This window comes from Musa acuminata, chromosome BXJ2-9, assembly GCF_036884655.1.
Source record: "Musa acuminata AAA Group cultivar baxijiao chromosome BXJ2-9, Cavendish_Baxijiao_AAA, whole genome shotgun sequence".
Classification (NCBI taxonomy): Eukaryota; Viridiplantae; Streptophyta; class Magnoliopsida; order Zingiberales; family Musaceae; genus Musa; species Musa acuminata.
In genome coordinates, this window is record NC_088346.1 from 47,387,888 (window position 1) to 47,402,203 (window position 14,316).

The 14,316-nt window shown below is 51.7% G+C and overlaps 1 protein-coding gene across 1 annotated transcript; it reads right to left on the reverse strand.

The window, feature by feature from the left end:
* Positions 1-11,254: 11,254 nt before the first annotated feature.
* On the reverse strand, positions 11,255-11,719 carry LOC135622106 (uncharacterized). Its single transcript, XM_065123745.1, has one exon. It carries the CDS (start codon positions 11,717-11,719, stop codon positions 11,255-11,257), a length of 465 nt encoding a protein of 154 aa, XP_064979817.1.
* Between the last annotated feature and the right edge of the window lie 2,597 nt (positions 11,720-14,316).

Below are 14,316 nucleotides of genomic sequence, written 5' to 3' on the forward strand. Positions count from 1 at the left end.
ACATATAACACCAAAAAGGTGATAGCGCTCCCACTTACCTTTCTGTATACACAAGGCTCATCTTCGTTCTTAACGAAGTCATAAGATCTGATTGCCTCATCAAATCTTATGTTCCAACTTCGGGAAGCTTGCTTTAGTCCATAAATGGATCTAAGCAACCTACACACCTTATCTGGGCAGTTCTTGGACACGAATCCCTCAGGTTGCATCATATACACCTCCTCCTCGAGGTTCCCGTTGAGGAATGCGGTTTTCACATCCATCTGCCGGATCTCATAATCATAGTGTGCTGCAATAGCCAATAGAATTCTGATGGATTTTAGCATTGCTACGGGTGAGAAAGTTTCGTCGTAGTCAACACCTTGCCTTTGACGATACCCCTTAGCCACTAGCCTTGCTTTATAGGTCTCTACCTTTCCATCTACTCCGATCTTTTTCTTAAAGATCCACTTGCAACCGATGGGTACAATACCTTCGGGCGCATCAACTAGGTTCCAAACCTTATTGGAGTACATAGAATCCATCTCAGAATTCATGGCTTCTTTCCACTTCCCGGAGTCTATACTCATAGTAGCCTCCTCCTAGGTCTGAGGATCAATATCCTCTACATCCTCTGCTCTAATATGTCCCACATATCTCTCAGGAGGATGGGATATTCTATCAGGCCTACGTAAAGTTGATACTTGTGTATTAGGTACCTGAACAGACTCGGGCTGTAGAGTGGTGCTTGAGCTTAGTTCTCCAACCTCGCTCAATTCTATCATTCTCCCACTGTCTCCGTCAAGAATGTGTTCCTTCTCAAGGAACACTGCTCTCTTAGCTACAAAGACCTTTTGGTCCTCGAGATGATAGAAATAATACCCACAAGTTTCCTTGGGGTATCCCACAAATTTGCATTGCTCTGTCCTTGATTCTAACTTATCGGGGTTGTGTCTTCTAACATGGGCAGGGCAGCCCCAGATCTTAACAACTTTAAGATCAGGCTTCTTCCCTTTCCATATCTCATATGGTGTAGACACTACCGACTTAGTTGGAACTCTGTTCAGAAGGTAAGCTGCGGTTTCTAGGGCATATCCCCAGAATGAGATGGGTAGGTCAGCGAAACTCATCATGGACCGTACCATATCTAATAATGTACGATTTCTCCTTTCAGAGACACCATTGAGCTGAGGTGTATAAGGAGGTGTCCATTGGGATAATATCCCATGGTCCTTGAGGAACTGAGTAAACTCTGTACTTAAGTATTCACCTCCTCGATCTGATCGAAGAGTTTTGATACTCTTTCCAGTCTGGTTCTCCACCTCATTCTTATACTCTATGAATTTCTCAAAGGCCTCAGACTTGTACTTCATTAAGTACACATATCCATACCTTGAGAAATTATCAGTAAATGTAATGAAGTGGAGTAACCTCCAATGGCATGAGTTGACATGGGTCCACATACATCACTATGTATGAGTTCCAACAACTCATTGGCTCTCTCTCCAGTTCTACTAAATGGAGATTTGGTCAGTTTTCCATGAATGCAAGGCTCACAAGTTGTATATGACACATAGTCGAATAGATCTAGATATCCATCATTTAGTAACTTTTGAATCCTTTTTTCATGGATGTGACCTAGCCTACAATGCCACAGGTATGCACTGTTCAACTCATCTCGTTTCCTTTTGGACATATTTACATTCATGATATGTGGAGTGGTGTCTAACATAAATAAACCATTATGCAATGTTCCTTTCGTGATGATCTTATCATCTAATAAGATCGAACAACCATTGTTCTCAAAAACAAATTTATATCCACTAACTGTTAAACATGAAATAGAGATAATGTTTTTGATAATAGAAGGAACAAAATAACATGCATCTAATGCAATAAAAGCTCCACTAGGCAGATGTAGGGCGACCTCGCCAACAACTAATACAGCAACTTTTGCTCCATTACCCATCTTGAGGTCCATCTCGCCTCTCTGTAGTCTCATAGGCCTTGCCAGAACCTGCAACGAATTGCATATATGATAAGCACTACCGGTATCCAATACCCATGTGTTATCATAAGAGTCTGACAAATGGAGACTGATCATGAATGTACCTGAAGCTTCATCAAGCTTTTGTTTCGCCCTTTCTGCAAGGTACTCTTTGCAGTTTCTCTTCCAATGCCCATCTTTACCACAGTGGAAGCACTGGCCTTTGTCCTTTGCTGGGTCTTTCTTAGCAATCTTTGCTTTACCTTGTTTGCCCTTGCCCTTTCCCTTCTTAAGGGACCTTTCTGCTTTCCTTTTCTTTCTGGTCTCACCAGTGTACAGAACTGGCTTCTCTTTCTTAACAGTACTCTCTGCCTCCCTTAACATATTGAGGAGCTCTGGGAGAGTCACCTCAAGCTTGTTCATATTAAAATTCATTATGAACTGTGAAAAGGAATCTGGTAGGGACTGAAGCACAATGTCCACACACAAGTTATCCTCTAGGACCATTCCTAGACCTGTGAGTTTTTCTATCCACTCAATCATCTTTAGGACATGGTTCTGAACCGGTGTCCCCTCAGTCATCCTAGCGCGGAAAAGGCTCTTGGATATCTCATATCGTTGAGTCCTTCCTTGTTCCTCAAACAATTTTCGGACATGTAGGAGAATGGATCTGGCATCCATCTTTTCATGTTGTCTCTGTAACTCTGGAGTCATAGAGCCCAACATATAGCACTGAGCAAGAGTGGAGTCATCAATGTACTTCACGTAGCGAGCGATCTCATCCTCGCTTGCCCCTTCTTCAGGCGTAGGCATCACTGTATCAAGGACGTACACGATTTTCTCCACTGTGAGAACAATTCTCAAGTTACAGAGCCAATCCGTATAATTTGGACCAGTAAGGCGGTTGACATCAAGTATGCCACGTAAGGGATTTGAAAGCGACATTTTCTGAAAATAAAGATGTAGCAGAAATGAATAACATGCAGATTTTGCAAGAAATAAACTATCAAGATATGGACTTCTATCTTAATATGCTCCCACTATTTTACTAACGAGTCACGCAACACCCTCAGCACGTGAAACGGAAGTCTCCAGCAGACTTCTAGTGGGGATCAGGATCCAATCAGCGTCTTAGTGTAACCTCGAGGGACTCGACCAATCACACTAAGCCTAAAAGGTAGGCAACTCTTGCCGATCACAACTCCTTGTGATTCCCGTCCTGTTCGGCCTCCGAATCACCGTGGCCTCGAGGGACTCGACCAACCATGATGCTCGGTTAAGTCAACACCTTCGTTACAAGATGAGTCTGATTTGATGATATACCCTTGAGGGACTCGACTAAGCATACCATGTCCTCAGGTCACCGGTGACATCTCTATGTCGTAAGCAAGATAGCGAATCGCGATATAGGTGAGTCTCGAGGGACTCGACCAACTCAACCTACACCGGGAATCGATTCCTACTCATAACGATGGAAGGCCACGTGGGTCAATCTAATTGCCTCACGTATACCGACTTAATATTATCGAGAGATGTTTCTATAATTTGGTCTCCTAATATGACATGTCACACATATACATATTTAATATATATCTACTTCGCATGCAAATATATATACATATCTAGTATGTGTATAAGTAATCACATCAGATGATCATGGACCACAACCTAATATGATTAGGCCCGAGCCAGTAGGCCTAATCACTCACATCAAGATCTGTGTGTGCAACGGTGCATCTCCATGCCCTTGTGATCGTCCATCTCGTCCTCGTCGGTTCCGTCGACATCTTGATGCATCTCCATGCATCACGATCGTCCGTCTCGTGGGTCCCGCTATCGCATCCACGCTCCCGCTGCGCCTCCTCATGTGATTACAACTTAATCATAGGCACGCAGGCCCAACAATAAACGAGAAATATAATTGAGGTTCGCAGACCTCAATAATAATAATCACAAGTACACACATCACAAGGTCCATGATCATCCGTCCACACATCATACATCACATGTATAAATAATCATCATCATGTTAGACTACTAGATAATAATAAAAAATAATAATCAACTAAACCTTTTAATTAATTAATATTTTTCTGAAATCAGGGACATGTAGGGAATTTCTCAGTTCCTAAGGATATTTTCGTAATTTGGACAAAAGACAGAAATTGAAATTTCTCAAATTCACAGGGGCAAAACTGTCCTTTTGCCCAAAACCCTAATTCCCTCTGCTGCTGCCGCCGCCGCCGCCACCCTGCTGGCGGCGGCCTGTGTGGCGAGGGCAGTGCCCTCGCCTGCAGGCGGCACGCCCGCTGGGGGCGCTGCCGTTGCAGGTGGGCGCCCCCCCGGGCGCCGCCGCCTCCGCGGGCGGTTCTGCCCGCGAGGCAGCGCCCGCAGGCGGTGCTGCCTCGCTGGCGGCCGCCCCTGCGGGGTTTTTGCTAGTGGGAGCAGCGGCCACTGGCGCCGCTGCCCTGCGGTGCCTCAGCCCGCGCTGCTGCCCCGCGGCGCCTCTGCCCGCGCTGCTGCCCCGCGGCGCCTCTGCCCGCGCTGCTGCCCCGCGGCGCCTCTGCCCGCGGGGTCAGTGGCCGCAGGCGCCTCTACCCGCGGGCTGCCAGCCCCGCCGATCGCAAGCCTACTGCAAGCAGACCGTCGGCCGGCTGCTGCAGGCACAGCGCTTGCGCATGCGCCAGCGCTGTGGTGCCTGGCTGCGGCTGCTGCTGCAGGTGGCTGCAGGCATGCAGATCGAGGGCAGCAACTTTTGCTGCCCTTACTCGCTTTTGCGTCAACGATTTTGACGTCAATATTCTTCCATAACACAACACACGCAGTTCAAAACCAATCATTCGCACGAACAACCTGGCTCTGATACAACTGTTGGGAAATCAAGGGGGCGACATCATATGCGCAGCGGAAGAACAAAAAAACAAAAATCCCCGATTCCCAAAAAGATGTTCGTCGTCGTGCGAAGATTGGTGCGCAAAAATCCGCAAAACACAAAACTGCGTATAGAGATTGTGTTACCTAGGGAGATCGTATATCCCTGTTTCCTTACAGATCCTTAGGAGAGGGTGAAGGAGGTCAAGCGTCCTCCTCTCTAGCGGTGATCCACACAGCAGGGTTGCGACGACCCTCCTCAACACTCCAGGCCTCTGAGGTGGAGAGGGAGAGGAGAATAGGAAAGGCAAGTAAAGACTCTAACCTATGAGGCTGTGAATCCCTCCTATTTATAGAGATCCCGTGTCAAACCCTAATGGGTCCTTCCCTAGTGGGTATTGGATCTGCATCCAATAAGACAAAGGCTCCGTCGGATATCTCATATCTGAACCTCTACTCATCGCAATGCCTACCATATGTGTGTGACCCTCTAGGCCCAATATCGAGCTGGCCGTGAGTCATACCTGTCAGAACTCCTTCTAACTCAGTGAATTATTATCTCTGTAATAATTCACTCGACTCATCGACTACGGACGTACTAGGCCACTACGCCGTAGTCCCCAAACGATACAGGGGAATCCAATCCATTGGACCTGTTTGTCCTCAGTTACCATGTACCTATAGTCCCTCATCCATCTAATATCCCAGAGACCGTATATCAAGGATGGTGTTGTCAGACCCATACGGTTTCTACTCGAGTCTCGCTCTAATCGGATTCTCCCGGAGAACTCTTTCTCTCTCAACCCGAATGACCCTGGCCAGGGATTTGTCTGAGCAAGAACACATGGGATATTCCTCTCATGACGCCGAGAGTGGATGATCCTCTGTCGACACTCAATAGCCCTCATAAGGTCGACTATCACTCCCAATGACCAGCTGTACTAGATCTGGGACAGCCAAACCTATAAGTCTGGTATCAAAGAGTGGAGCACTCATACAGGACATCCTTGGTGTTTCAAGTCTAAGGACCAGATACACCACTAGGACTACGGAATCGCTGTCTGACAATAAGGCATCATCAACCATCCAGCATTCCATAAGCGGATCAATCAGTGAACTCATTCTCCAATGAGCACCTGTACTGTATCCCTAGTGTCCCTACACGAGCAGCTATGAGACCAGCTGCATCCATCATATGAACCGGTATACAGCACACTAGTCTATCCGGTTATCACGATGTCCCTCTCGAGTAACCTATTACCGGGATTATTTAGGATATGTGTTTAAAGGTGAATCGATCTCATTATCGTGATCTCATCACGATCCGATTCCCATTGCACAAATCCAAGGACATCACAATATATATATACATTTATGCAATAGTTATAAAGTGATATATGTCAAAATATAATAAGCAAAAAGATTCTGTATCAAGTCACACGTGCCATCACTCACGTGATTGGCTTGCTGGGCACCTATGACTAGCAGAAACTGCGTCCGCACGGCCAGCCTACCTGGAGACAGAAGCCATGCATCGGACTCCCCCTGCGTGACAACCGACGCATAGCTCCTTTCGAGGGGGGAATATGATAAGGGCAAAAATGGCAACGCGCCACGTCAGCACGGCAGGTAGACGCACTGCCCAAGGAGGCAAGCATTGATGCCGACTCGACGTGCGCCGACGTCACCAGCCCTCAGCCAACCACCTCAGCTTTGACCCCGAGCGCTCGGCCGAGGCATAGGAGCACATCGACCGAGGCTCGCCCATACCCTGCGGCAGCCCGGTTCTCCGCGCAACCCCAGTGGCAATGTCAAACGCCACGCGAGGTATTGTCCTGCCCCTGCAAGCGGGCATATCAGGTAACATCCAACTCATCTATCAATACCCCAGAGTTTTAAACGAACAAGGAGGAGGGCACTTTTGAACATGCTTGATTACACTTCTTCCTCCCAAAACCCCCTCCACATCTTCTAACTAGATCGTCGGAGGGGTCGGGCCGAGCTCCCGGCCCGACCTGTGTGCAGGTGCAAGACGGTGTCACCTCTTCCCGGTGTTGTGGCGGAGCTTCCTCCCGACCCGAACAACCGATCCCGACTGCAAGAAGACCCCGAGGGACGTCTGCCCGAGATCCTCGACATCCGGACCCCAGAACCGAGCCGTGTCGGCCCCGAGGCCACGACTTAAACAGATGCCCTCCGCATCAACTGTGACCTCATCAACTGTTGGATCTGCATCGTCTTAATAATATAAAAAGATAAACTTAGTAATAATATATTGAAGATCGGATGCAAGGGTTGACAATCGAGCTTAGTATATCCAAAGTAATCTATGTTGAAAATGATACCATCATAAAACTTTAAGGTCATAATCTCAAAAATAATCTCTCTCCTCTTTGTTATTTCTTCTTCACATAATTCTTATGTAGAATCAATTTGATTTCAACAGTGAATGGGAGCTCCAACCAAAAATGTTAGAATTTGCACGAAGATAAATATCACATTAAATATTAGTCGCAGGTGACTATAGCTAGAGAAGTTAGACTACATGCATCGGAATTCATAGATAATCTAAACTGTTGCGGGGAACAACTTTAAGCCATGGTCTCGGGGCCGACGCGGCTTGGTTCGGGCCCGGTTGATGAGGAGATCTTTCAGAGGCGGGCTTCGATGGACGTCAGCGGCGGTGGTCGCATACGGGGTCGTTGACTCCTCCGGGAGGTGGCCCCTCGCTCGGCGTCCTGGCGAGACGTCGTCTTTGTACCTGCACAAAGGTCGGGTCGGCGGCTCGGCTCGACCCCTCCGACGATCAAGTTAGGGATGTGGAGTGGGTTTTAGGTGGAGTAGCCGAAGTCGTTGTTTAGTTAGAGTCGAAGTTCAGTCCAGAAGTCTCCCCTTCGTTTAGAACTCCGGGGTATTTATAGATGAGTTTGATGTTACCTGATGTGCCCGCTTGCAGGGGCAGGACAATAACTCGCGTGACGTCTGACATTGCCACTGGGGTTGCGTGGAGAACCGGGCTACCGCAGGGTATGGGCGAGCCTCGGTCGACGCGCTCCCGTGCCTCGGTCGAGCGCACAGGGTCAAATACTGAGGTTGTTGGCTGAGAGCTGGTGACGTTGGCGCACGTCAAGTCGGCCTTAATGCTTGCTTTCTCGGGCAGTGCGTCCACCTAGCGTGGCTGACGTCGTGGCGCGTCACGTTACCATTTTTACCCTTATCATATTCCCCCCCGGAAAGAAGCTATGCGTCGGTTCTCGTACTAGGAGTCTGATGCATGGCTTTAGCTCTAAGATCGTCCGTTAGCCTGCCGTAGGGGGCACGGATATTGTGGAGGTTCCGCAGTAAAAAAGCGAGGGGGGTGGCGCGCGTGTGGTCCCGGGAGCTGGAGGCCGAGGAGCACAACGCAGGCGGATGATCCGCGTAGGTGTGGTCCCAGGCATCGTGCGGCCGGGTAGCATGACGTAGGGGGGCAAACCGCGCAGGCATGTCTCGGGAGCAGGAAGCCGAGGAGCATGACGCAGGTGGGCTGGCCGCGCAGGTGTGGTCTCGGGCATTGTGCAACCGAGTAGAACGACACAGGCGGGCAAACTGCGCAGACGTGGTCTCGGGCATCGTGCGACCGAGTAGCACGACGTAGGCGGGCAAACCGTGCAGGCGTGGTCTCGAGCATCGTGCGACCGAGTAGCACGACACAGGCGGGCAAACCGCGCAGGCGTGTCTCGGGAGCAGGAAGCCGAGGAGCACGACACAGGCGGGCTGGCCGCACAGGCGTGTCTCGGGAGCAGGAAGTCGAGGAGCACGACGCAAGCGGGCTGGCCACGCAGGCGTGGTCTCGGGCATTGTGCAACCGAGTAGCATGACGCAGGCGGGCAAACCACGCAGGTATGGTCCCGGGCATCGTGCGACCGAGTAGCACGACGCAGGCGGTCAAATCGCGCAGGCGTGGTCTCGGGCATCGTGCAACCGAGTAGCACGACGCAGACGGGCAGACCGCGCAGGCGTGTCTCGGGAGCAGGAAGCCGAGGAACACGACGCAGGCGGGCTGGCCGCGCAGGCGTGTCTCGGGAGTAGGAAGTAGAGGAGCACGATGCAGGCGGGCTGGCCACGCAGCCGTGTCTCGGGAGCAAGAAATCGAGGAGCACGACGCAGGCGGGCTGGCCGCGCAGGCGTGTCTCGGGCATCGTGCAACCGAATAGCAACTTGGGCAACGATCGGTAGCTTACTGTTCAATGACAGGCGCGCGCGCGAGAAGTCAGATCGTTTTTCTGTGGGAGCCCAAGAGGTTGCTTCTTTCGGGTGGTGCTGGGTTTCGAGGCTGATAAGATTTAAATGCCTCGGGTTTCGTATCGAGGGCAGGGGAGGCGCCACGTCAGACCTTATTTATGGTGAGGTGTTGCTGGGGTTTTTTCTCGAGGCGACGCAGGGGGAGAAGGAGGGTCATTTTTTTAAGCGGGATTTGGCCTATAAATAGCGTGCAGTTGGCCACACTCACGTCTTTTTTATCGGATTTTTTCCCTTCTGGTGGATCCCGTTTTTTCATTGGTCATCCTTCTTCTCCTTCCAGCATTTGGTAAGGATGGCCTCTTCCTCTTCTTCCCCTTTGCCCCTGTCCCTTCTACCACCCTCTTCAGGCGGCGTCGGAGGGGGGGGGTCGCCGGCGAGTCCTCATTCCTCGTCGGACGAGAAAGCAACTCGCGCCCTTGAGTCGCTGATGTGGCCGCACGATCTCGACTCTAATGTGAGTGAGTCATTGCTAGGCCAACTCCGGGGTCGGTATGGTATCCCGGAGTTTTCGCTCATTGTCCCTGAGCCGGGGCAACGGGCGTACGACCCCATCCCAAGGGGTTTCGCCCTGACCTTGGATGCCTTCGAGGCCGGGTTGCCCCTCCCACTTCACCCCGTCGTGAGCGCCTGCGTCTCATGGTGGCGCATCTCTCCTTCTCAGATGGCGCCGAACTCCTGGCGCTATCTGGTGGCGTTCCTGGGGGAATGGCATTATGCCAACATCACTCCTAGTCGGTCCCTCTTCCTTTCTTGCTTTCGCCTCTCCAGGGGGTCGAGGGGCTACTATTTGTCCGCCCGGCCGGGTTTCCGTGTCAGCGGGGCTCCTTCCAACAACAAGGGGTGGAAGGAGCGCTTCTTCTTTGTGAGCCATCCCAGCGGCTGGAACTTTGGGCTCCGGTGGGTGGCGCGCACAATCGACAACACCGTCCGGACTCTAGACGATGGAGAGCGCAAGGCTCTCCTGAGACTTAAGGAAATTCTTCCAGCTTCTCGGGCCATTCGGGAGATGACCAAGGCGTGGCTGGTCGAGGTGGGTCTGAACCCAATGCCTCGAGGTATGCCCTTAGTGAGTAGTAGCTAGGTTTTGCGGGTGCTTTGTTTCTTCTGGGGTCTTAATTGTCGTCGTTTCTGTGCAGAAATGGTGAACCTAATGTTGGTGCATGGGGGGCGTTCTTCCTCATCACCACGTCGTCCGGCCGATCCGAGCGTTGGTACGAGGGAGGCGCCGGTGGTGCTTGAGGGTGATCGTCCTCGGAAGAAGGTCAAAAGGGCCGCTCCGAAGAAACCGGCCCCTCCGGCGACTCGGCCAAGGGAAGTGGCAGTTGAATCGGGTGGTCGCGACCGTCATCAAGGTGCCAGCTGAGGGGAGGCTGGACCAAGCAATGTGGGGACCAGGAAGGCGCCTCGGGAACCTTCCATCCGGGATTTATGTCGTCTCCCGGTGACGGCGCAGGGCGAACCTTACCTAGCTCGGGCGATGGGCGGGCTGCCCGAGGGCCAACCTTCTGACCCATTGTAAGCCCAGTGAGCGGGGCTGACCCACGGGCAGCGGGTGTGGGCAGACACGGAAGCCACGGCTTCGTTCGTCCGAGGCGGGCTTCACCCCGACATGGCTCGGGAGCTGTACATGATGCCCTCGGACGTTCTTCTTAGTAAATCTGCCAAGTCGCTGCTGTGGGTACGTGCTCCTCCTCAGGTCCCCTTCTTGTATCTTGACGATATTCGTACTGATGTGTCGTTTACTTTCCGTAGGGCCAACACTACGCTATTACGCTGGCCGACCGTGTGCGCGATGGGGGCCGGGCTCTCGGCATTCTGTGCGATCGGAATGCCGAGTTACGCAAGGAAATCGAGGAGGTCCGTGTCGGGGCGGCTCCTGAAGCGGTCGCGGCGGCCGAGCTGCGCTCCTCGCAGCATTCCTCGGTATCGTGTCCGCTTTACCGATGGAAGCGGCAATACTTAGATCGGTCGACCAGCTCCCACGGGTTCTTCATCGGTAAGGGGGTTTTGAGCAGGCCCCTTTCCCTTATCTGGAGAAATATCTCCGTCCAGGAGGCACCCGGAGAGGGTAGGTGGGTTCTCAGCGTAGGGAGGGTCAGGCCGGCTCAGCTTTCGCCCGGGCACGGGAAGTGGCTATCCACGAGCTGGCTCCGACCTTTCCCTCTTATGCTCCGGCCGCTTCCCCATCATCCAGGCCTCGGCCTCAACGAATTGGTTCACGCGCTGGAGCATCTTGGGAATCGAGACGGGGGGTCGCTCCACAAGAGACCAAAAAAGCTTGGAGGGGCACAAGCCTCTCACGAACGCCTGCATTGACAAAGAAGGGTGAGCGTTCGGCAGCTCCCGGATTTTTGACGCGAAGCGATTTATATAAAGGGAGAGGGGCTCGTCCTCCTTCTGGTTGAGTCCGAGGAGGAACGCCATGGAAGGTTTCGGTCGCGCGCAGGCTATGAAGTGGAGCTCGAAGTCACTGACGAGCTGGTCGAAGGATGCGACCGTTCCGGTCTTCAAGCCGCCATACCACGCGAGGGCCGGTCCACTCAGAGTGGTGGGGAATGCCCTACATGTCAAGGCATCAGAGGTCTCGTACAACGCCATTCAGGCGTGGAAGGCCGCCACATGTTCGACCGGATCGGTGGAGCTGTCGTAAGTGTCCAGGGGGGGGAGTCGGAAGCTCGAGGGGACCGCGTGCTCCAATATTTTGGGTGTGAACGGTGATCTCTGGCGTGCATCTCCCCCAAGCTCTCCCCTCGCCCCGTGGACCTCCTTCTGCACATCGTCAAGCCGCTGGTTGACGAGGCGCAACTGGGTGCGCAGGGAATCCGCCGAATCCAAGGAGAATGCCTCGGGTTCCTGGCGGCCCCTCGAGTAGATCGTTGCCTGCGCCACAGGTGGGGATAACGGCACAGGAGGCGAGGCAGGGAGCTCCCGAGGCGGAGTGGGAACTCGACTAGGCGGCCCCTGTTGATGTAATGGTTGGGCGGCCGGGGCGCGCGATGGGTGGGATATAAGGGGAACCATGGATTGCACCATGTTGGTGAGTAGTCGGACCTGATGAGTGAGGTCGTGGAAGGCCTCGGGCGATACAGGCGAGGAATTGACGGGGGCCCCATCGGGCGGCGACAGGCCCGGATCATTGAATATCCGCCAATGGCGCTCCGAGGCCATGGCGGGGCCTTCATCGCGAGTTCCCCGAAGCGGGGGGCGTTCCCCCGAAGCCTCGACCGGGTATGGTCCCCCAACCGTCGGTTCGTCAAAGCTGACCTGATGATCCCTCGACATGCTGGGGCGGGCCCTCCTTCTAGCGCCAAAATGTTACGGGGAACAACTTTAAGCCGTGGCCTCGGGGCCGACGCGGTTTGGTTCGGGCCCGGTTGACGAGTGGATCTTTTAGAGGCAGGCTTCGACGGACGTCAGCGGCGATGGTCGCATACGGGGTCGTTGACTCCTCCGGGAGGTGGCCCCTCGCTCGGCGTCCTAGCGAGACGTCGTCTTCGTACCTGCACAAAGGTCGGGTCGGCGGCTCGGCCCGACCCCTCCGACGATTAAGTTAGGGATGTGGAGTGGGTTTTAGGTGGAGTAGCCGAAGTCGTAGTTTAGTTGGAGTCGAAGTTCAGTCCAGAAGTCTCCCCTTCGTTTAGAACTCCGGGGTATTTATAGATGAGTTTGATGTTACCTGATGTGCTCGCTTGTAGGGGCAGGACAATACCTCGCGTGGCGTCTGACATTGCCACTGGGGTTACGTGGAGAGCCGGGCTGCCACAGGGTATGGGCGAGCCTCGGTCGACGCGCTCCCGTGCCTCGACCGAGCGCACGGGGTCAAATATTGAGGTTGTTGGCTGAAAGCTGGTGACGTTGGCGCACGTCAAGTCGGCCTTAATGCTTGCTTCCTCGGGTAGTGCGTCCACCTGACGTTGCGCGTCACGTTACCATTTTTACCCTTATCATAAACAACGTAAATTTCTATATTATAATCGATCGGGTCATTTTGTCGTCAGGTTGTCTGTCGATCAAATTGTGACGGAGAAAGTTAATCGAATCTATTATGTCTCGTTCATGTATTGAGCTATCTTAATGGTTAGTGAGTTGTAGCATAAGTGATGAGTCTTAGATTAACATACATATTTACATGTTTTATATGTTATCTGAAAATGAAAGATAACTTTCGTTTGAGTTTCTCGAGCATTATTTATATTCGAGCAAGACAAAGGATAGAGCCTAACCCAATAATTATATTCTACCATAGTATCGAGGATAAGTGGAGCAACAAGGAAGATTCGAGCAAATGGGTGGAAACCTACAAACCTATGATGGTCACATCACATCATCAACAAGAGGTCAAAGGCAGCGCATGAATATAATTCTACCTTGTGGCGAGGAACATATAATCTCGAAACAGATGACAGAATTTGTGTTGGGAGTTGACATCGATAGTTATTTCCTCAGCTGATGCTTTGATCTTATATTTCCAACAACAAGTTCTTTAATTTGTTAGAGCAAAACTAAATAAAAATCATTTTGATTAAAGAGTACAACGAAACAAGATTGAAATTGAGAAGAAAGATTAGAAAAATACAAAAAGACATTAAAAAATCATCCTAAGATCATCGCAAAGATACAATCAGGAACAGATCCTTCTTCGAGCACGATCATAATGGTGAATGCCATTTCGCCCATGTACGTACAATACAATACAATACGATGGTGAGAAACCTTATGCACACCTCAGTTGACCTTAATTTCTTTATGGTGTAGCGTGAGACCATCGAGCTGCCGACAGAGTGGATGAGACGCTCGAACACCTTCCATTATATGTTTTATGTGTGATGCATGAAGAAAATGGGAATTTGTCTTAGTTTGTCACTGTTCTTCTTCATTTCGCAATTGTCAGAAATGGAGAAGAAAATAATGTATTTTAATTATTAGGACGACTTGAAGTCTACGTGTCGATCCGAGGGGTGCGATCTAGCCTCTGTGTCTGACATCAGGCATCTCGATCGTTCATAAAGCATCTGACACGTGTATCGGTGGATGGCGCCGAGAAGTGGTCAGTGGAAGTGTGTGTGTCGTCTTGTTTAAGACGTTAGACTGGTTGGTGGCCGCAAAAATTTGACGTTGGATTCCATAAGCGTTGCGGGAACGCACGCGAGTCACGCCTGGCTCCACTGTGTCTGCTCCCACTCGCCCTCTCCGCG